General features: G+C 54.4%; 1 protein-coding gene across 7 annotated transcripts; it reads left to right on the plus strand.

The window, feature by feature from the left end:
* Positions 1-119: 119 nt before the first annotated feature.
* On the plus strand, positions 120-15,475 carry NEK8 (NIMA related kinase 8). Of its 7 annotated transcripts, none has more exons than XM_005298253.4 (15): positions 120-279; positions 1,420-1,625; positions 2,755-2,987; positions 4,912-5,043; positions 5,252-5,460; positions 5,985-6,064; positions 6,657-6,838; positions 7,098-7,248; positions 8,074-8,150; positions 9,413-9,530; positions 9,838-9,988; positions 10,530-10,693; positions 10,899-11,057; positions 11,302-11,460; positions 13,836-15,475. In XM_005298253.4, the coding sequence occupies exons 1-15, from the start codon at positions 233-235 to the stop codon at positions 13,862-13,864; spliced, it is 2,097 nt and encodes a 698-aa protein (XP_005298310.1). In that variant the 5' UTR covers positions 120-232; the 3' UTR covers positions 13,865-15,475. The 7 variants fall into 7 exon arrangements, with proteins under 7 accessions (XP_005298310.1, XP_065429328.1, XP_065429333.1 ...); XM_065573256.1 differs by having other exon boundaries at positions 121-279; positions 5,252-5,467; positions 5,992-6,064; XM_065573261.1 differs by having other exon boundaries at positions 177-279; positions 2,835-2,987; positions 5,252-5,467; positions 5,992-6,064.
* The last annotated feature ends 5,218 nt before the right edge of the window (positions 15,476-20,693 follow it).

Raw genomic sequence — 20,693 nt, forward strand, 5'->3', positions numbered from 1 at the left:
GGATATCTCTAGCACCCTCGTGAGGCCCCCAAGCGCCCGGGGCTCCGCACCCCGCTGTTGTGAGCGGCCACTGCTGTGCTGCCTCCCGCCCCCTGCAGCGATCCTGGGCGAGATCCGCAGCGAGGGGTCCCCAGTGCGGGGAAGGCGGCGGAATGTTCCTCCGCGGCCGCCGTAGTGGAGCCCGGAAGCGTCTCCATGGAGATGGGGGGAGCCGGGCCGGGGCTGGGGGGCGATGGAGAAGTACGAGCGGATCCGGGTGGTGGGGAGAGGAGCTTTCGGGTGAGACACCCCCTCCCGGCACCCGGCATTGCCCCCTCCCGCGAGCCCGCGGGCGGCAGCGCTGCCACGTGGCATCTGGGGGCGGGACACCCCGGGCTGAGCCCCGATACACGGTGATGCGGCAGCTCCCCCGCCCCGGCGCAGCCAATCAGGGACCGGGAGACAGGAGGGAGCCCCTGGGGCAGATAGCGGATTATGGGGGATGGGCTGGGGGCAGATAGCGGAGCGCGGGGGATGGGCTGGGGGCAGATAGCGGAGCACGGGGGATGGGCTGGGGGCAGATAGCGGATTATGGGGGGTGGGCTGGGGGCAGATAGCAGAGCACAGGGGATGGGCTGGGGGCAGATAGCAGAGCACAGGGGATGGGCTGGGGGCAGATAGCGGAGCACGGGGGATGGGCTGGGGGCAGATAGCGGAGCACGGGGGATGGGCTGGGGGCAGATAGCGGAGCACAGGGGTGGGCTGGGGGCAGATAGCAGAGCATGGAGGATGGGCTGGGGGCAGATAGTGGAGCACGGGGGATGGGCTGGGGGCAGATAGCGGAGTGCAGGGGTGGGCTGGGGGCAGATAACAGACCATGGTCTGCTAGGCCTGGTGGGAGGCCCATGTTTCTCACTGATAAAGTTCCTGGGGCCGGATGTCTAGAGCAGAGCATCTTAGTCCAAAGGAACTGGGGATGCGTAACTGGAGCAGGACTCACAGTTAGTGTCTTCTTAATACTCTGCATCGCTAACTCAGTGCACTGCCTTCGGAGAGGTGGGGAATCACTATTATTCCCATTTTACTGCGGGAGAAACTGAGATCAGGTGTGACTTGCCTAGGCGCACGCAGGAGGACTATGTCTAGGTTGGGGAAGGAACCCTGGAGTCCTGTGCTCTAAGCTGCATTTATTTCCTCTTGTACTTTGGGGGAGGAGTGGAAGTGGGGACCAGGCCCCCGAAATGGTTCTTGTTTTGCTTGTGTCTCTTGGTTTTTGGACACGTGCATTTGGCAAACATCTGGTGCTGTTTTCCACTTCACATCACTTGTTCTGGCTCTAGGCTTGGTCACCCCTTTCCTTGTTTAGTTACTTCCCATCCCATCTCTTGCATGGCTGGTCTCCCCTCTAATGCAGACTGTCCTTGCTTTGTGCTATTACAGAATAGTGCACCTGTGTCTGCGCAAGGCTGACCAGAAGCTAGTGATCATTAAACAGATCCCTGTGGAGCAGATGACGAAGGACGAGCGGCTGGCGGCACAGAATGAGTGCCAGGTGCTGAAGCTACTGAATCACCCCAATATCATCGAATATTATGAGAACTTCCTGGAAGACAAGGCTCTTATGATTGCTATGGAGTATGCACCAGGTGGGACACTGGCTAGGAGGGGCATGGGCTGGGGATAGAGCTTCTTGGATTCCCCAGTGTAGTTGGATCTGGGTGAATGAGCCTCTTTAGGGAGTGCCTGACTTAGTGGGCTGGTTTACAAGGCATCCATAAAAGCAGGGGGCTGCGTGCTCTGTGATGGTGAGGAGAATCCAGCAATGTCCCTGGTACTTGAGACAGGCCTGCCTTTTGTTTGGCAAGGCTGTTTCCCTTGGAAGAGGTGCTCACTCCTGTCCTTTGTCACCTATTTCCTTATCTTGAAGCATATCCCATGTAAGGCTGTTGTGGAAATGGTTTGGAGGTCCCCAGGATAACATAAGCTTGTTGTTCAAAGGGACCTGGCCATGTTGAAAATCCTATTCTTTGAAAACATTTTGAAATACATTTGCATTATTAGCATTGCCAGCGCTTATCCCAATGGAAAGGGTTTTAAAAATAGCTTTTTCATCACTGATCTGTGTGTTCCCTTCTGCTCTTCACTTGCAGGTTCTGTCCGTTTCCCTTCTGTTTGTTTTGTCCGCTTCCCTTTTGGGCAGCAGTGTTGGAGCAGTAAAGCTGCCTGGAGAAGTGTCAATTCAAACAAACACAGGATTTGCCTGGCCATTTTAAATCAAGAAAACATTTACGTTAGGGTTTGTAAAACTGCTTCATAGAAAACCTGAATTCTGGGCTTGCATTACATGACAGGGCCCCTTTCAATAGCATGTGGGTACTTTAACAAGGGGAATTTCCCTATGCAGAACAGGCTTATCTTGTTCTCCCATTGACATTTGCTTCCCCACCGTGCTCTGATATGTATGGTTTTAGCACATTTCTTTGTCCTGCTGAGCCCTGGAGGCAGCACTGCCATTGACAGTGTGGTGCTAACTTTAACCCCTCTGCTGCTGGTCCTGCATCCCATGTGCTGTGCTGCTAGTGTTCTCTTTGCATTCAGAGAACGCGCGGTATGCTCCATGGCGCATTGTATGACTTTGGACATCCTTGGCTCATTCAGCAGCAATTGTGTAGTTAAGATACTGTGCCTCAATTCCATTACTTTTGGTTAAGATTATGCCAGCCCTGGTAAACTTCCTTTGCTGATGGCCCTTCTGCCCTTTGCCATCCATCCCAGGTGGCACCTTGGCAGAGTTTATTCATAAACGTTGCAACTCCCTGTTGGACGAAGACACCATCCTGCACTTTTTTGTGCAGATCCTACTGGCCCTTCATCATGTTCACACTAAACAGATCCTGCACCGGGATTTAAAGACTCAGAACATTCTGTTGGACAAGCACCGCATGATCGTCAAGATTGGAGACTTTGGCATCTCAAAAATCTTGAGCAGCAAGAGCAAAGCCTACACGGTGCGTATCTGCTGAGAGTTCCCAAATTTCCGAGGTCTGGGGGAAGTTCTTTCCATCTGATCTGATCTGTTTCTGTGCTTCCGTGTGGGGAGAGTGGGCCTGAGATTAGGTTGCATCAGCGATTGTGATTTAGATTTTGACAAGTCAGTAAATAATCAATATTACTGCTAATCTTTCCGCTCTGTGGGTGTCTAACTCCGGTTAGCTCACTGATGTTAGGGTAGCAGTGAAGACACAAAAATAACAAGGAGTCTGGTGGCACCTTAAAGACTAACAGATTTATTTGGGCATAGCTTTCGTGGGTAAAAAACCTCACTTCTTCGGATGCATGGAGTGAAAGTTACAGATGCAGGCATTATATACTGACACATGAAGAGAAGGGAGCTGAGAACCAGTGCTGACAAGGCCAATTCAATCAGGGTGGATGTAGTCCACTCCCAATAATAGATGAGGAGGTGTCAAGTTGTGGATACAGACTCACACGGCTACCCCCGATACTCGGCACAAGTGAAGACACAGCAACTCCGCTTTTAACACAAGCTAGTAGCTGGAGTTCAACCCCAGGCTGCCCTATAGGCTTTAACTTGAGCTGTTAACCCGAGTTAAAAGCTGAGTGGGTGTGTCTTCACTGTTACTTTAACCCAAGGTAAGAACAGATCTTCTTGTGCAGTGTGGACATACCCTTAATCTCCCTTGATAGTCTGGCTTGCTGCAATCATGAAAATTATTCTGTCAGTTCCTCTCTCTCTCATTTCCATAGTGTCTGAATGCCTTCCAATAGTGCATTAAAAGAACTGTCACATGTGTCTTGTTCTTGCTCTCCTCCTTGTCCCCAGGGGAGTATTGTGTGTGGTGTGGATTGGTTCATTTTGGTAGGGCTTTGTTGTTGTGTGTTGTTTTTTATTTTAAAATATCCCTGCTGCTGTGTGTTTGTGCTGGAGAAGGCTGGTTGGAGCTTGCAGCGGGAGGGCGTGTGGGGTGTTGGGATGATCTGTAGTTCCTGGGGAGGTTTGTTCCACAGTCTGGTACTGGCCTTGTGGAAGTTCTTCCTCCTGCACAGACCAGCTTTGCCCTTGGGGTAAAAAGTCCCACTGTTCCAGAGGGGTGGAGTTGTTGACCACAGTCCTCATCCTGAAGCTTTAGGCTCCTAGATATGTTGGGCCCAAGCCACTGAGCACCTTGAAGATAAGGACTGAGTCCTTGTACTTGACTCTTAAGCTGCAGAAAGGCAGCGCAGAGGGTGGTGGACAGGCCTGCCGGGCTCGTGATGACCCGTGGTGCTGAGGAGACTCACTGTGGCACCCTGTACTAGCGGGAGTTTCCTGAGGCCTGTTGCCTTTGTGCCCAGGTGCATTGCAGTGCTGTAGTCCAGATGGGATGTGACAGAGTCTTGGATAACCAAGGTTAGGTCACAGTCCAGCAGGCTGGGCTAGAGTCTCCTAGCCAACCAGAGACGGTAGAAAGTGCTGCTATGTGAGAGGTTAGCACCAGAGAGCCTCTTCTGAGACCGGGCTGATATGGCACACGTTTCTTGGTGGCTGAATGTCCTGTCTTTTCTTTTTCAATCTTCTCTCTTCCTGATACCTCACTATCTTTCCCCAGCTAAGCTGATCTGGTTGGCATCACTAAGTGATCTGAGCCCCTCAGTTGGCTAGAAGTCCACATTGGAGCTAAGTGCTAAATGGGAGAGGGAGCCATGCTCTAGTAGTGGAAGAAACAGTAAATCCTCTAGCAATTTTATCATGGGAAGATCATTGGCCAGTAATCAATAGCAGGGAAACTAACGCCCCTCCCAGTTCGCCTAGAACTCTGGCTCCTTTGTGCTGTAGTCAAGTCATTTGTGTAATGGGTGTTGATCTTTAGCTCTCCTTGCCACGGTTCTGGACTCGGAGTGCCATCATGCATCTGTGCCTCTTTCTCTTAGGTTGTGGGGACTCCGTGCTACATCTCCCCGGAGCTGTGTGAAGGGAAACCCTACAACCAGAAGAGCGATATCTGGGCACTGGGCTGTGTGCTTTACGAACTTGCCAGTCTCAAGAGAGCCTTTGAAGCTGCAGTAAGGCCGGGGCCTGGGGTTTTCTTAAAGCAGAGACGTGAATTCCAGAAACACGTCCACATTGGGCTGTGCCTACTGCATTCCCACAGAGCCTGCAGTGCTCTTCTCTAAGACCTTGCATTGCTCCTGACGTTTCCTGCCTCTCTGCCCATGCGGCAGCCAGGGTTCTGCTAACCATGTGTGTCTATCTTCCTTCCATACTCTCCAGAACCTGCCTGCCTTGGTGCTAAAGATCATGAGTGGGACATTTGCGCCCATCTCAGACCGATACAGCCCAGACCTGCGCCAGCTCATCCTAAGCATGCTCAACCTGGACCCTTCCAAACGGCCCCAGCTGAATGAGATCATGGCCCAGGCCATCTGCATCAGGCCACTTCTGAACCTTTATACTGACGTGGGCAGTGTCAAAATGAGAAGGCAAGTGGTGCGGCTGCGCTCATCTCTCTGGGGCCTAGCAATGGGGATGGAGAGGCTGCCACAGCTCCCAGGAGGTCTCTGAGAGGGTCAGTTCTTTACTTGGTTGGAGCTAGGAAGGGACACTGACCAGCTGTGCTTGTGGTACGTGCATACAGGCTAACAGGACCCAGGCTCATGCCCAGCACATGGGGGCTCAGGAGATGGTGCATTGCTGAGGGGCTGTCACTGGGAGGACAGGTTCACCTCCAGTGTCAGGAGCTTGCTGGATGGTGTTGCACTTGCTCACTCACCCTTACCCTGGGGCCAGCATGACCTCACACAGGCCGTGGTGCTGTCAGAGAGCCGGCCGGCCGGTCATAAAGAGCTGTCCCGAGGAAACTGCCCCGAGTCTGCCTGCACCAGGCCATGCTCAGCAGTTCACTCTGCCCTAATGATAAAGCTTCCCTCTCCTCGGTGAGCCCAGTGCTAATGCTGGCCAGGCTGTCCGAGTGAACAGTCAGAAGTTGTGCATTTCGGTTTGACAGGCCTGAGAAGCCATTAGCTACAGTGCCACCAGTGACCCACAACAGAGCGGGAGGAAGAGTGACCAGTGCCAGACCCAGGGGTAAGGCCGGGCACGGTGTATTCAGCAGAACTTCATTTCAAAGGAGAATCCTTTGTATTGACCATTAGTGGCATCCTCTGCCAGATGAAACTCAGGCACTTCACACCCTAAATCCCCTTCCTCGGAGAACCTGTACTCCAGCCCCAGGCTGGTGGGACCCAGGAGCTAGCCCGTGCTGCTTCTAGATCAGCCCCTTCAGAGGCTTTCCTGCCCTTGTCGTCTGGAGCCTGAGTTCCCCTGTGCTGCAGCACACCCAGGCTGGGAATTGAGAGTCCCTGGGTGATGAATAGCTAGAGCTGTAGCAGCCCATCTACCTTCTGCAAATTCTAGAGTAGAAGGCTACTTTCCCCTCCTCCTGCTGGCATCGCCCTGGCGAGCTGCTGTGAGCAGCCTTCCCTGCAGCCCTGGTGAGCCTCAGACAGATGTCCCAGGCCCTGATCTTGCCAGGTGATTTAGCCCCTCTGTCTAACTGGGTGTTGTCCTCCACTGCGGGTGGGCATCTGCATAGTATGGCTAGGGTCACTTGCTTGCCCATTATAGCTTGGCTGGGGGGTGGCAAGCTGGGATGATGGTATTTCATTTGGACTCCTAGGTGTTCGAGTTCGCTCAGCCAGGACTGGAATCCCACCTCCCCTGTCTTCCATCTACACCTGGGGCAGCGGAATCACCACCCCGCTCCGCCTGCCCATGCTCAACACAGAAGTGGTGCAGGTTTCTGCAGGGAGAACCCAGAAGGCCGGCATCACTAAATCAGGGAGGCTCATCATGTGGGAGGTGAGCAATGGCAAGCAGGCGGCAGCCAAGGGCAATAAGCCACTGTCAGCAAAGGGGCTTGGGCAGAGGGTCTCAGAGGAGGAGTGCAGCCTGCTTCCAGACATGCCATGGCCCCACATCCCCCCACAAGTGAGCAGGCAAATCCCTGGCTGCTCACTGAGCTGCAGGGGGTGGGCTTATTGCCCCTAACTTGTTGTTTTCACCCAAGCCCAGCTGCAAGCGAAGTGCATTTCAAACCCCTTTGGCTTCTCCCTGCCAGGCTTCCCCAATGGGTGCCACTGGAGGCCCCTCCCTCCCAGGGGCCACAGAGCAGCTCCAGCCTCAGTTTGTGTCCCGCTTCCTGGAAGGCCAGTCCGGAGTGACTATCAAACATGTGTCCTGTGGTGACCTCTTCACAACCTGCTTGACAGGTATGGACAAGAGCTGTGCTGCCCCCCTGCACGGATGGGGGGTTCCCAAAGCAGCCCTGCTGATGGGGCATGCCCAGCAGGGCTCTAGTCCCAAAGTCCATGTGCCAGAGAACCCTTCCCAAATTCAATGAGTCTTTGTGAGCCCACTGCAGGGCCGCGTGTCCTCAGCAGCACCCGGGGAGACAGGGTCTGAAAACTCCATGAAAGCATCTTCAAAGCTGCTTTTGGTCTGAGCTGCCTGGCTGAGTGACATCAGTGTGGAATGTGCACTGTTTGCACAGTGAGGTTCTTCTGATGGCCCGTGGGGAGCCGGGTGTGTTTGCAGTTCTGCTGGGGATCAGGGGAATAAGTGACAGATTTGCAACTGGCAAACTTCAAATGTGTGTGTTTGTCCTATCTCTGACCATGCATCCTGCTGGCCCTGGGCTGGGTGGCCGGTAAATGAAGGGCTCTGTGTGTTTAGCATCTCTCCAGACTGTTGAATGAGAAACTCCTGCGTAGACAGCTGCAATAATGTTATCTCAGTGCTTTGCCCATCATCCCTTGTTTGTGTGAGTTCTTGTTGGATGACTTGTCCCAGCACATTTATGGCTTCTTCTCTCAAGAATCCTGAGCCCCATCTAAACTACCCCTCTGTAGTATCCCCCTAGCAGCTAGCCCAAGGCATCCGTGTGGGATTTGCAGCGTCTGCCAGCCAGCGAGGGCTCCCAAGGGACGCTGGGACTGCTTGGATGCTGTGGTCTGTGGCCTAGCTAGTGCCCAGGGCTGTGTGGACCCACAGCGTCTCCTGAGTGGCTGTAACGTGGCTTTATTTTGCTTTTCCAGACAGGGGGATAATCATGACTTTTGGCAGTGGCAGTAATGGTTGTTTGGGGCATGGAAACTTCACTGATGTAACACAGGTTTGTAGTGTAAGGAATTGGGGACACCGATAAATACTGAATGTCACGTGGTCCAGCTTCTCCCTGGCCCTGAGCGGACTTGCAGCAATCCTGCTGTATGCATCCAAATGACGCTGGCGGGCTCTGGAACCGGATCCTTTCCCTTCCCTCCCCCCAGCTCTGTTCTGCTGCTTTTCAGCCTGCTTCTCCCTCCCCGTTTGCACAAAGATGTCTTTGAATGTGGGGTTGCAACATGCCGAGGGAAGTCGAGAGCTGCCTTGTGGTTACTGTTGGCTGGGGCCCAGACTCTGCTGCTGCCTCCAATCACACACCTGGCTGTTTCAGTCTCAGCCCTGCAGCTGCTGCGGTTCACTGGGAAACTTGTTTTTCAATAGAGCCAGTGTTCAAAGGAGAGCCACGCGTCCCGGATTGGGACAAAGTGCTGGAGCTGTAAAGGCACTCTCCTTTCCCCCTCCCCTCTCTGGGCTGTTTCCCAGCCCACCCTGGCTGGCTGGTGGCGATAGCATGTGAAATCCAGCCAGGGATGAGGGTTTGGGGCTGTTTGTCTCTGTGCTCTCTTGCACTGCTTCGCTGGGTGTTATCCTCTGGCTTCTGCTTGAGAGCTGTGCACACCTCCCATTTGCTGCTGTGGAGGAGAGTAGATTGGTGGCTGCAACCATATTTAAGCAAATGGTGCTTTTCCCAGAGACGATTGAGGAGGAGGAGGCCCATGGGAGGGATGTGTCAGATCTGACTCTATCACAGCAGGGAAAAAACAAGGTGAAGCGAGAAATGGGGAATCTCCATCCATCTGCCGCACGGGAGAGTTAGCTAGTAGTTTCCGTGCAGTGCCCTGGGTGTGGATCTTTCTGATGAAACATTAAAACCAAGTTTTGCCTGCTTTGCATGGGCTTTTGTCACAAGGGTAGAGATTTGCCCTGCTGCCTTTGTCATAACGTTTCCCCTCCCCAAACTGTTGTGCTAGTTGGTTGTCTGGCAGCTGTCGTTTACCCCAGAGGTGACTGCATTTTCCTTTGTGCTGTATATCCATAGTTTGTAAAGCACCTTTAAGATCCCTTAGGACAAAAGGTACTCCGGAAATGTAAATATTGTTCATATAGGGTAAAACCTGGAATAGGAACTAGACTATCCCTGGAGCTCTGCTCCTGGCCTTGCCTTTCTGCAGCGCCCGCCGGGTAGGCAGATCTGCTGTAGTAAGGTGTCAGTCAATGAGCTGATGGGGAAAGGGCATAGCTGACTAATGCTGCTCTTTTCTCTACCAGCCTAAGATCGTGGAGGCGCTGCTGGGCTACGAGATTGTGCAGGTGGCATGTGGCGCGTCTCATGTGCTGGCCATTTCCAATGAACGGGAAGTGTTTGCCTGGGGCAGAGGGGACAATGGTAAGGGGATTTTAGCTGCCACTGCTTAGCATGATCAGGGGTCATTTTCCCTCCCCTTTTGCTTCCCCAGTCCCTACTGATCTCCCTGTGTGCACTGTTTGGAAGGTAACTGTTGTGTGAAACTGACTGGGGTTGGAGCAGCCAGCAGTTCCCCACAGCCAGGGTGCCTGCCCCCTACACACCCCCTGCTGGGTGTGTCCCGCATCCAGGCCCCTGCAGTCACCGCTCTAGATATTGTTACTCAGGGAAATGCCTTTGGTTTGTATTTTGACACAAAACGTCTCTTTAAACGATTTCTTTTGCGCAGGTCGGCTTGGGCTGGGAACTCTGGACTCCCACAATTCTCCCCAGCAGGTAGCTGTTCCGCCTGAGCACGAGGCTCAGAAAGTCCTTTGTGGTATTGACTCCTCCATGGTCCTGACGGTGAAGAACCAGATTCTTGCTTGTGGGAGCAACAGGTAAGAAAGGAGGGATGTTTCCCTGCCTTCTGGACCAGAGGTGTCACCACAGCAGATCAGTCCAGGGCCCATCTCATGCAGTGTCCTGTCTCCAGCAGCGCAAGAAGCTAGTAATGGGTATGTCTCTGGAGCTGCAGACAGCTCTGGTGTAGAGCTGAATGTGCCCTATATCACAGTAATGGTAAATTTCTCAGCATCCCTTGGCTTCAGTGCAGCTAGCCCGGGATGGCTTTGGCCCAGGGCCGGCTCCAGCATGTCTGCCACCCCAAGCAAAAAAAAAAAAAAAAAGCCGCGATCGCGCTCAGCGGCGGCAATTGGGAAAAAAAAAAAAGCTGCGATCGGCGGTGGCAGTTCGGTGGCAGGTCCTTCGCTCCTAGAGGGAGTGACAAGCAGGTGCCGCCCCTCTCCCTTGGCCGCCCCAAGCACCTGCTTGTTAAGCTGGTGCCTGGAGCCGGCCCTGCTTTGGCCCAAGGCATCCTGAAGAAGTTCCGTCTACAATACGTGATGTTTGCTCAGCCCCGGGACTGCTCTCCTCATGCAGGTTTAACAAGCTGGGCCTGGATAAGACTGCGGAGCAGGGGGAGCCGGCCCTGGGGGATCAGGTGGAAGAAGCTCCCACATTCACGTGTGTCCAGTCAGGGCCCTTAAATCAAGAGCCGGTGGTGTGTGCAGATATTGGAACAGCCCATTCGGCTGCAGTCACAGGTGAGGAGGTGGCCCTGGGAAACCTGCACTGGGAGGGGTAATGTGGGGGGACACTGCTTCCCCCCGTATGGTTTGGGTTCCAGACGGCACGTCAGCCTGGGAACCTTTGGGGCTGTGCGGGCAGTGCGCTCAGCGCTGTGAACGACACTGGAATACTGGCCTCTTACGGTCGCTGACTCCTCATTTCTGTCTTCCCCATTGACAGCTTCTGGCCAGTGTTACACCTTTGGCAGCAACCAACACGGGCAGCTTGGCACCAGCACCTGCCATACCAGCCGTGTGCCCTACCTGGTTGTGGGACTCCAAGCGATGAAGGTCACCATGGTGGCTTGTGGCGATGCCTTCACTGTGGCCATTGGAGCAGGTGAGATTGAAGCCCTGGTGTCTGTGCTGCAGCAGTTCCTGGCTAGCCAAGGAGTCAGTGCTGCTGGTGAGTTAAGCCTTGCTCTGCCCCCCACCATGCTTCGTATGGCCGCTCTGAGAGGGGCATGGGGGGCACACTTGTTCTGCCTGCAGGGCACTCTGCTCTGTAACTTGAGACAGGAGGGTCAGCAGAGCTCATGGTCAATGTGGGAGAAACCGTCTGTAGCCAGATGTCTCCTTTCCAGAGGGAGAGGTGTACACCTGGGGGAAAGGAGCCCGCGGGCGCTTGGGAAGGAAGGATGAGGAGACCAGGACTCCAAGGCCGGTGCAGCTGGAGGAGACCCACCCCTACCTGGTGACCTCTGTCGCCTGCTGCCATGGGAACACACTGCTGGCAGTGAAACGTGAGTATAGGGTTCTTTGCCACAGCTGTTCTTGCTGCGAGCTCAGGTGACCTAAACTGAAGCCCTGCCTGGCGCCCTAGAGGGGTCATGCCCGGCAGCGCTGCGGGGGCAGAGTGTGCCTAGCCAGCTGTCAGCTCCCGCTGCCCTCTGATCTCTCCTGGCTAATTACACTGTGTGATTTGGGGGACACTAATGCTCTATTGCTCGTTCCATGCCTGCTGGGCCACAGATCCTTGGGACGCTCCGCCTGTCGTGGCATCACTTTGACTTGCCTCTGGACTGAGCCCCTCCAGATTTTGCCACTCTGGGATTTCCTTCGGGGAGAGCAGGGTGCTGCACTGTCTAGCTCGGGTGTTCCATTGCTCTTTCTTAGGCCAAATGCTAATAACCAGGGAATCCGACACATTTGCGATCTGGATTTACTCCTCTCCAGTGAACCCTGGCCCCACAGAGCACCGGAACAGCCTCCCCTGCAATGGGTCCGGACGTCCTGTACCAAGTGTTTACAGTGTCTGCGCTTTGGGGATTGGTCACAGGCTGGAGACCTATTCCTGAGCTGGGAGTGCTGCCTGCAGCACCCTCTGGAGTCACTGAACACTGCTCCATGCATCCACTAGTGGAAGGGGGGAGCACATGAGCTCCTGAGTGGTGCAAAGCCCACTCGCCCCTGGTTGGAGCACCTCTGCAGCTCTTCCCAGTGCCTACCTGGCCCAGGGCCAAGGGCCCCCCGTTGGTTCCCAGCTGGCTGGTTTCTGGAATCCATGGTGACTTCGCTGAAATCAGAACATCCCCAGGCAAAGCACAGAATCCATCTCTCTTGTGTGCTGCACCCCATAGCCACTGTAGTGATATTGAGCCAACCCAGCAAAGCAAAGAGCAGTGGGGGAAGGAGGCGCCCCTTGGATTCCTAATGCCCTCCCGCTATGGCTGGTCAGGGGAAACCTGCAGGGAGCTGCCGCGCTGGTGGCCATGTTTATGGAGCCAAAGCATTTCCCAAACCAGCCGCTTTCAGAGCAATTGAAGTTGCCTAAATAGAAACTGAGATTTGAGGCATCGTTTTGGCTCCTGGATCTTCTCTGCGGTTTGATAAAAATAGCAACGGCCTGTGGCTTCTCTTCCCTCGGTCTGAAGGAAGCATCATTACGTGGTTCAAATAAGCCCACAGTCGGACCTGCCCTTCCTGTGCCAGGGTACGTGAAGGCAGCCTGGGTCAGCACATCGGTGGGTCTGCTCGTACCCCTGCAGTGTGGACTCTGGCTTTTCCCTTTCCCCGTCCCCTGCTAGCTGGCTAATTGTCCCCAGCAGGGAGGAGCTTCTAGCTCCCTCACGCTCCACTGCGCACCTTGATTAAGCTACAGAAAACATTGTTGTATCTGTATCGATCCAGCCAAAGTCCTTATCTTCCCCCCCCCCCACCCCGGTCCCATCTGAGCGCCTCACAGTCTTTCCCTGATTTATTGTTGAACCCAAACACATAACATTCAGGATCGTGACTTGAGCCACCAAAATGTTGCGTGCAAACGGCACCCAGCCCTGCCCTGCTCCGTGGGTCCCAGAGTGCAGGTAGCATGGAAAGCCACAGAATGGGTTGGTTCGAACTGTTGGTTTGGAAACCTTTTCCCAGAAGAGAGAACCTGTCTGAACCTTCTGCTTGTGGTATAGCCCTAGTCCCCCGACACGGGGCGTATGAAAGGCCCATCACTAACAAGCACCTCTGTGCTGAGGACACAGTGGTTCCTTACTGCCCCAACCTGTCCTTCTCTCTTGGGCACCATTCAGTGCAATTTCTTTCCAGCATTTGGCGTCTGCTCCCTGGCTGCAGCTGCCTGGGACTGGACCAGTACCTGCGACCCGCTTTGCTGTGAGCTCTGTACTGCAACCCGCTGCTCACTCTAGTCAGACCTCAGCAGTGCAAACCTCCGTGCCGAAGCAACCCCAGGCAGGAAGGGACCACTAATGAATTAACAATGAGAAGTGGGAGCCTGTCCAGCGGCACAGAACTCCTTTGGAGAGAGTCTCTCTTCCCCTTCGGGGCTAACCCAGTGGGGGGAGAAAGGGGGGCACAGACCTCAAGGAGTCACTGTTTCTTTACCCCCCAGAAGACCCTTTAGAATCAACATGAAGACAAAGGGCCCCTCTGTTAATCCTTTAGCACCAGTGCACATGGCAGTTCCGATGCCAGCCCCACGCCCTCTGCTCTGTGTACTAATGAGAGCCTCACAATGGCTTCCCGGGGCAGCCAGAACCACAAAGCCTGTCAGCCTGATTATTGGCTTGGTAGCCACAGGATGCTGCTGATTTTAGCCCCCCGGTGGAGTGCTCTTATCGGACACTTCGCCTGCGTTTATCCCAGGTTTCTGCCCTTTGTGTTTCAGCTGCAGGGGAAGAGTCAGGCCCCCAGTGAGGAACGGGCTGAGAGGAGCGAACTGCACCGTCTCCATATGGACATAGCCAGCTTCCTTCTGATCTCCTGACCTGCATGGCGCACGTATCCTCTCCTGCCTGCCTCCGTGTTACTCAGGCCTGGAGGACGGGGCTCTGGAGTGCTGGGGCAACACCATGGGCTGCATTGGTGCTTGCCAGGAGCCGGAGAACACTCAGCCATTCAGATCAACGGGGGTCACTGCATGCTGGAACCTGAAGCCTCCCCCAGGACATTGCCCCATGGAGCAGCGCCTGCTGGGACAGGCCACATCTCTCCATCAAGGATGAAGGGTGATCACGACCTGTCTTGTATTCAGCGGGCCCCACTCAAGTGATTTCACTGTGGCATTGCATATGTGATTGCCACCAGCAAGAAGGGCCTCGGTTTATTTTCACACTTCTGTGAAAACTGACTCTGGTTACAAAGCGTGGGCTGGCAGCTTGGTGTCGGAGGGAGCTGTCAGCGTTTGCACCGGAACGTCTGTTGTTATGGCCCCAGGCACTATGATGGGTGACTAAGTGCAAAACTCTTTTACTTAAAGTCTATTTATTCCTGAAGAATGTTTGGCCCAGTTGTTGACCGAGTTCATTGCGTTTTCAAGCTACCAAAGTTCTGGGGCCATGACCCACTTGGCCCTTCGCCAGCCGCCAGAACCAGCAAGAACTGTGATCTTGTGTGTAGGCGGCTTGGCCCGGGGCTGTTCTTCCCAAGTGCCTGCTTTAACTCTCCGATCACAGCTTGACTTGTGTCCTTCAACTCTTAGTTCTGGATGCCCCGGCTAAGGTTTGTTCTCAGATCTCTGAAGCCTGCTAGTGATGCACCCGAAGAAGTGGGCTGTAGCCCACGAAAGCTTATGCTCTAATAAATTTGTTAGTCTCTAAGGTGCCACAAGTACTCCTGTTCTTTTTGCGGATACAGACTAACACGGCTGCTACTCTGAAACCTGCTAGTGACCAGTTCACTGTCCAACAGCCTAGACCTCTGCTACTGAAAATCACCAGTATCGCAGCAAGCAGCTGTGAGTAACTGGAGGTCTGGCCTCGATCTGACCATGAGGAAGGAGGAGGCCCTTCCCGGAGCTCTTCCTGCCAGAGACTGGAGTTATCTTTCGATGTAACCAGAAGGATCATTCCCATTTTTACTGACACCAGACTCTGGGCCATTTGCTGAAGAGCGTTTGTATCTGAGCTATCTTAGCAGCCCTCCTTTTCACTCTACTAGGACACACTTGCCAGTCAGTTGTGTATACAGGCTGTGTTTTCACTCGCTGGTAGATTCACTGGCTTAGTTCTTTCATTGTGGATCTTTGTTTGATTTGAGGCAAAACTTGGCAGTGGCTGACAGGCTCCAGTGGTGTCTGGCTGCTACGACTGCAGGATGAAAGATCGTTTCCTGTCCCCGCTGGGTGCTAGGGCTCTGGAGAGGCTGAGGAACGGTGTCCCTTGTAGCGCTGGGAGCTGACTGGGGACATTCCTCTCTTGCCTGTGTTCTGCCAGGAGAGCGAGGCCTCCTTTCCCTGGTGGCTGTCCTCTGCAGAGGTGGGAAGAATCGGGCTCTGTTACCAACAGAAAGTCCTGTTTGTTGTTCAAAGGTGTCTGTTTTCTTGGCATTTGCCTTGTGCTATCCCCCTCTGCTGCCTTTGGAAGCTCTATTCACACTAAGGGGCTGTAGATCAGGTCACTGCACATGCTCATTGGATCTCTCTAGCCCTCAAAATGGTGCAGCTCACCAGGGGAGTAGAATCCAGGGCTCGCTGTAGGGAATGGCTCTCGATCGGTTCCAAGCCAGTTCTGACTGACGAAAGCGGTGCGTACCTGGCTGGGCCGGGCGAGCCTGTCTCATGGCCCTTCCTCTCCCTGCTGTAGGTCACTGTGAGGCTGCCAGGAGCCCTTGTTTAGGTGGAGGTGTTTTCTGCCCCCAGTCGGATCCAGGATTGTGAGTCGGGGCAACCCTTAACCAAGGGGATTGCAGCGCTCGTAGGGCTAAGAGAACCACCACAGCCTTCCTGGGCTAATGGTTTCAGCAAAGACCTCTTGTTGGAGGGCAGCCCCAGCTCCTATAGGAATAGCATCCTCCTGCCAGTGTCTCCTCAGACCAGCTAGCAAGCTCCATCTCCTGCTCCGGTTCTGTTCTGTAGAGCCCAGGGAGAGGGCTGCCAGAGGAGCCGAGCGCGTGCAGCTCCCACTGACCTGACCTGGAGCTATGGGTGCTCAGTACCTCTGACCGTCAGCCCCCAAGTCCACCCTGATTCCAGGGAGGCACTTCCAAAGTGGAAGCTTTGGTGAGAGATTCCCTCCGGAGAGCCTGGCCAGTCTGCTTACCGACCCAGGGCTGAGGGAAAACGGTGCCTTCCCGGAGGGAGATGCTATTCCTGCCTCTGGAGAGACTTGCCCGAGGATCAGAACTGGCCACTGGACAGGGGGGTGTGACTCTGTAACCTAGGCGGGCAGCTACCTGCTGAACCATGTCTGCCTCTGACAGCACAAGGTCTCTGTCCTTCACTTTGGCAGCACTTGTCCAGCCGCTCCTGCCAATAAAGTATCGGTGAGTTGAGTCGAAATCCACCTTAAACCAGTCCCTTGGAAAGTCCTACACCAGCCACCTTGTTTCCTATGTCCCCTTGGAGTGAAACAAGAAAACTCCTCCCCAAGGTGAAGTACCTGTCGGGGTGAAACCCGCTGGCACCAACTCCACTTCAGGAGCCTCTTCTGGGGCTTTTACTGCATGAGAGATGCTGGTTTATGGCCCCTGAAGGGCCATTTCTCAGCAGAGTCCATGGGGGATGGCAGCATTATGGACTGTGATGAAGGGAGGAGCCAACTCATTAACCATGTGCTGCCAGAGGGGAAGGCCCCAGTAACCTCCCTTGTAGGGTGACCATGTTTTCCCAAAGGGAAAACGGGACCCTGCACGGGACCGGCCCCCTCTCCCCTTCATGCGTGGGGCCGGCCTGGGCCTGAGCCCTCTCCGCTGCCCGCCCACCTTGGGCTGACCCGGCCGAGCCGCTCTTGAGACCTCCCTCCCGTGGGGGCTGGCATTGCTGCTCTCCCACCCCGTTGGGGGTCACACCCCACTTTTTTGGCAAAACTGGGCATTTGTCCAGTTTGCTCTTGCCAACTGATCATCAGGCAGCAAGAGCAAACAGGCCAAATGCCCAGTTTTGTCAAAAAAGTCGCGACGGCTGGGACAAGGCTTAAAAAAGGGACTGTCCCGGCCAAACTGGGACGTGTGGTCACCCTGCCCCGTTGATTCTTACTCATGTCACACCTTGGTGTGTGTGGAGTTTGGGGTGTTGCAGCCCCAGGCGAAGCCAGAGCCAGCAGGAATTCACAGCCACTGTTGGTAGTTGCTGAGCACTGGAGTTAATCTTTGAAGCCCCAGAGTTCAGCAAGGTCATTTGAATAATTTAATACTGGACTGTGACCCAGCTCGGGAAAAGAAACAAAGAGGCCCCAGAACAACAATAGAGCTCTCGAAACTACAGGCTGAGGCATGTCCTCCCTGCCTCGGGCACAACAGCCAGAGCTAACAGGCCATTCCATTCCTCAAGTCTGTGCTTTGTTTCCCCGCACAAGCTCATGCCACCCCTAGTGAAAGCTCCCGCTTATCCTATCAGTGGCTTGTTTGCTTGTGCGTAGCCCTGTGTGTAGAGTACACATCCCAGCCAAGGGCAAGGAGCCCCACATCCACAGGCACTGAAGTGCATGTACCCCTTTCGTGTGCGCCCCTACTCTCAGCTCACTTCCAAAGCCAGAGCACTTTCCCCGGGGCCACCGCCATGGAGTGCGTAGAGGAAGAGAGATGGGCCCTGTCCTGGTGAAAAGGACAGCTCAGCCACGGGACTTCCAGAGCGGCAGTGTCCCTCAGCTATGCCTGGTGAGCGGAGGATGGACAGAAAAAATGACATGTTCAGGGGATGATGCTGGAAAGTGCAAGGCTGCCGAGGCACCCGAGTTCCCTCCTGTTTGCTCCAGCTTGAGGTGGCTCTTGTGCAGGGTTCACGTTCCTGAAGAAGCTGAAGGCCCATCACTTGGCGTAGTGACTCAGAGGCAGCGGGAATGGGAAGGGGCATGAAACTCCACACTATGTAGTTTCTGTAGCTCTCCTAAGCATGTCCCGGGAGTGGAGTGGCCTCCATAATCCGATCTCCCTGTGTGAAGGGATGGTAACACCAGGAAGAGGGAGGGGAGGGACTCAAGAAGTAGAAAATCCCTACGGAGCTGGTGAAATTCCAGGCTGCTTTGTTCCAGTCTCAGCTGAAAGTTGGGGAGAGAGAGAGAGTTTGCAGTAGGGTTGTGATGGGCTGTTGGGGGCACTGGGTGTAGGATAACTGCCTGTCTGTCTGGGGGTGGTATGTCAGGGTAGCTGAGGAGGTTATAAGTACAGGAGCTGCTCTGGTGGTGCTTGGAGTGAGGTCATGTATTGCCCATGTTGAAGAGGTATTTCTAGTTACAACCTATGTGCCTAGAGGCATTTGGGCCTGAGGGAGCCAGAGACACACAATATCCGATACTGATCAGGCTCTGAAATGGGGTGATTAACCCCCATGGCAGGGACAGGGACTCCTCACTCCAGGCTGTCCCGTCTCTCCAGCCAGCTCCTTCTGATGACTTTGTGTTACACTAGCTAATGAGTCAGAAATGCTCTCTGCAGCGGGCTTAGAGGCTGAGTAGTTTTAAACATCAAAGTGCAATACATAGAAATAATGACTCTGTAGCCTGGTAGCGCCTTTCATCTGAGAGTCCCCGCCGGCCTCCATTCATGGAGCTGCACGTACTTCTGTGAGCTAGCGAAGTCCTGTCCCCATTCGCCACATGGACACTGATACCGCGCAGTTAGAGCCCCATCCGTGTTGACCTCCCCCCAGTTTGAAAGCTGTGTGCAGAGATGGTTTAAGTGGAGTAATGGCTGGAGGAGCATGTTCTACCCTGTTCTGGCTGGCCTGGGGGGATGGGACCAGCTTTCAAAGCCAGGCCCCAGCCTAGACCACAACTCCAGTGCCAACTGAACAACATGTGTCCATTGTGTGTGTAGACAGGCCCCTAACTGTGTTCCCAAAGCGAGCGAAAGCTTGGACATGGCTAAGGCCTTAACTGTATTCTTTCTGTAAGCAAAAGGGCTAAGAGCCATCTCTGCTATAGGAGGGCTTAGGGGATAATCCCATCGTATCTGGCTTCCCTGACACTGGCAGAACGGTAATGCAAGGTCATGCTGTGACTCAGTGGCAGAACCAGGAAGGGAATGCAGAGCTCCCCTGGGACCTGCTCCCTGCCTGAAGAGTTTTGTGGCTACTAGAAAACTGAGTGGGAAGAATAGTTACCCACACGCCATGGGCCAGGTACCCAGCATGCCAGACCGGGTGGGACATCGTCGGGGGCCAATCAACAAGCTCCAGATGTGCCCAGTTTTCTAATGGTATTTCCCAGCCTGCTCTCCTAAGGCCACCGGCGGTTAATCTCTCACGTGTAGCGTTTCCAGGCGCTCTGGGAAAGTGAGGGAGCAAATTCCTGCTGGTTAAAGTTTAGCCCACTCTGCCACCAGCTCCCTGCCTTTACAAAGCTGTTTGTTAACCTTTCCTGCCTATCTTAGGAAAGGACTGGTCTCCAGCCGCACACAATCAGCCAGGGCTGTTAAGGGCCTGCGGTTCCAGCCGGGTTGGTGCCCAGTCTGCTGGAGAGGGATCCCAGTGCACTCCTGGCAGAGACCCTCTTTTAAATTCGGAGGCCCCCATTCGTTTCACCCATTTGTCATATATCCAGGTGCTTGACAGCAGGTAGGGCACGACCATGCATGTGGCAGATTAAGCTGCTAGCACAGGGCCTGATTCCCTGGGATATCATCCCCACCCCATATCCCCGTGGGCTGTGTATGGGAGGCTGCAGCCTGCACCCCACAAGTTTTGTGCCTGCCTTGGTTCTAGCAAATGCAGGGGGTCTGGGTTTTGCTCCCACCAGGCAGACTCAGACCGATTCTTAGTTTTAACAAGACTTTTTGGGGAGAACAACATGAGCAGCAAGCGTCACGATGGGGATTTACCTCAGGAATCCCTCCCGTGTTCCATTTGCTATTGGAAAACTAAACCCAAAAGTTACCATAGCAACTGCTACCCTCAATGGGACAAGGACTAGAGCACGGTCTGGTTAGACTCCAGACACCTGCTCCTCACCCTGTCAGCCGGTGGGCAGCAAACGGTGGTTGGACCTGTTCTGCCAGCCTCTGGGGAAAGGGACAAATATGCCTACATGCTGCTTTGGTTTCTGAGAGCACCAAGTGGAGGCTGGAGGGTGGTAGTTTTAGTCTGGCTCTGCTCATTGTCTTAGCCTCCCTCCAAACTCTTTGAGAAAAAGGTGAGACGCTGGGCAGGAAGGCTGTTGCCTGCTGGGCATAGCTGGCCATGCAGTCCGAGCAGGGCCCCCCCAAGGGTACTGCCCAGGGGAAGAGGGGCTCAGCTGTGCGTCTTGAGGATTTGCATGGAGAGTGATGGAGAGAAATTGGAAAACAGGGAACGGGATTTTTCTTTGCCCTCATCAGCACTGGGGCGAATGTCCTTCGGTGGGGTGGATGTATACATCTCAGGAGCGCACAAAACAGTTGTTTGAGATTAGCCACAGGGGTCACTGCAGAACTTTGTGCTCGCTGTAGCCTAGGGAGCCATGCAGCACCGTATTCGCCTGAAAAGGATTGTCTAGTGCAGGGGGTCTCAAACTTCATTGCACTGCAAGCCCCTTCTGACAACAAAAATTACTACATGACCCCAGGAAGGGGGGGACGGACTGAAGCCTAAGCCCCATAGGCCTGGGGGCGGGGA

The sequence above is a fragment of the Chrysemys picta genome, chromosome 19 (genome assembly GCF_011386835.1).
Source record: "Chrysemys picta bellii isolate R12L10 chromosome 19, ASM1138683v2, whole genome shotgun sequence".
NCBI lineage: Eukaryota > Metazoa > Chordata > Testudines > Emydidae > Chrysemys > Chrysemys picta.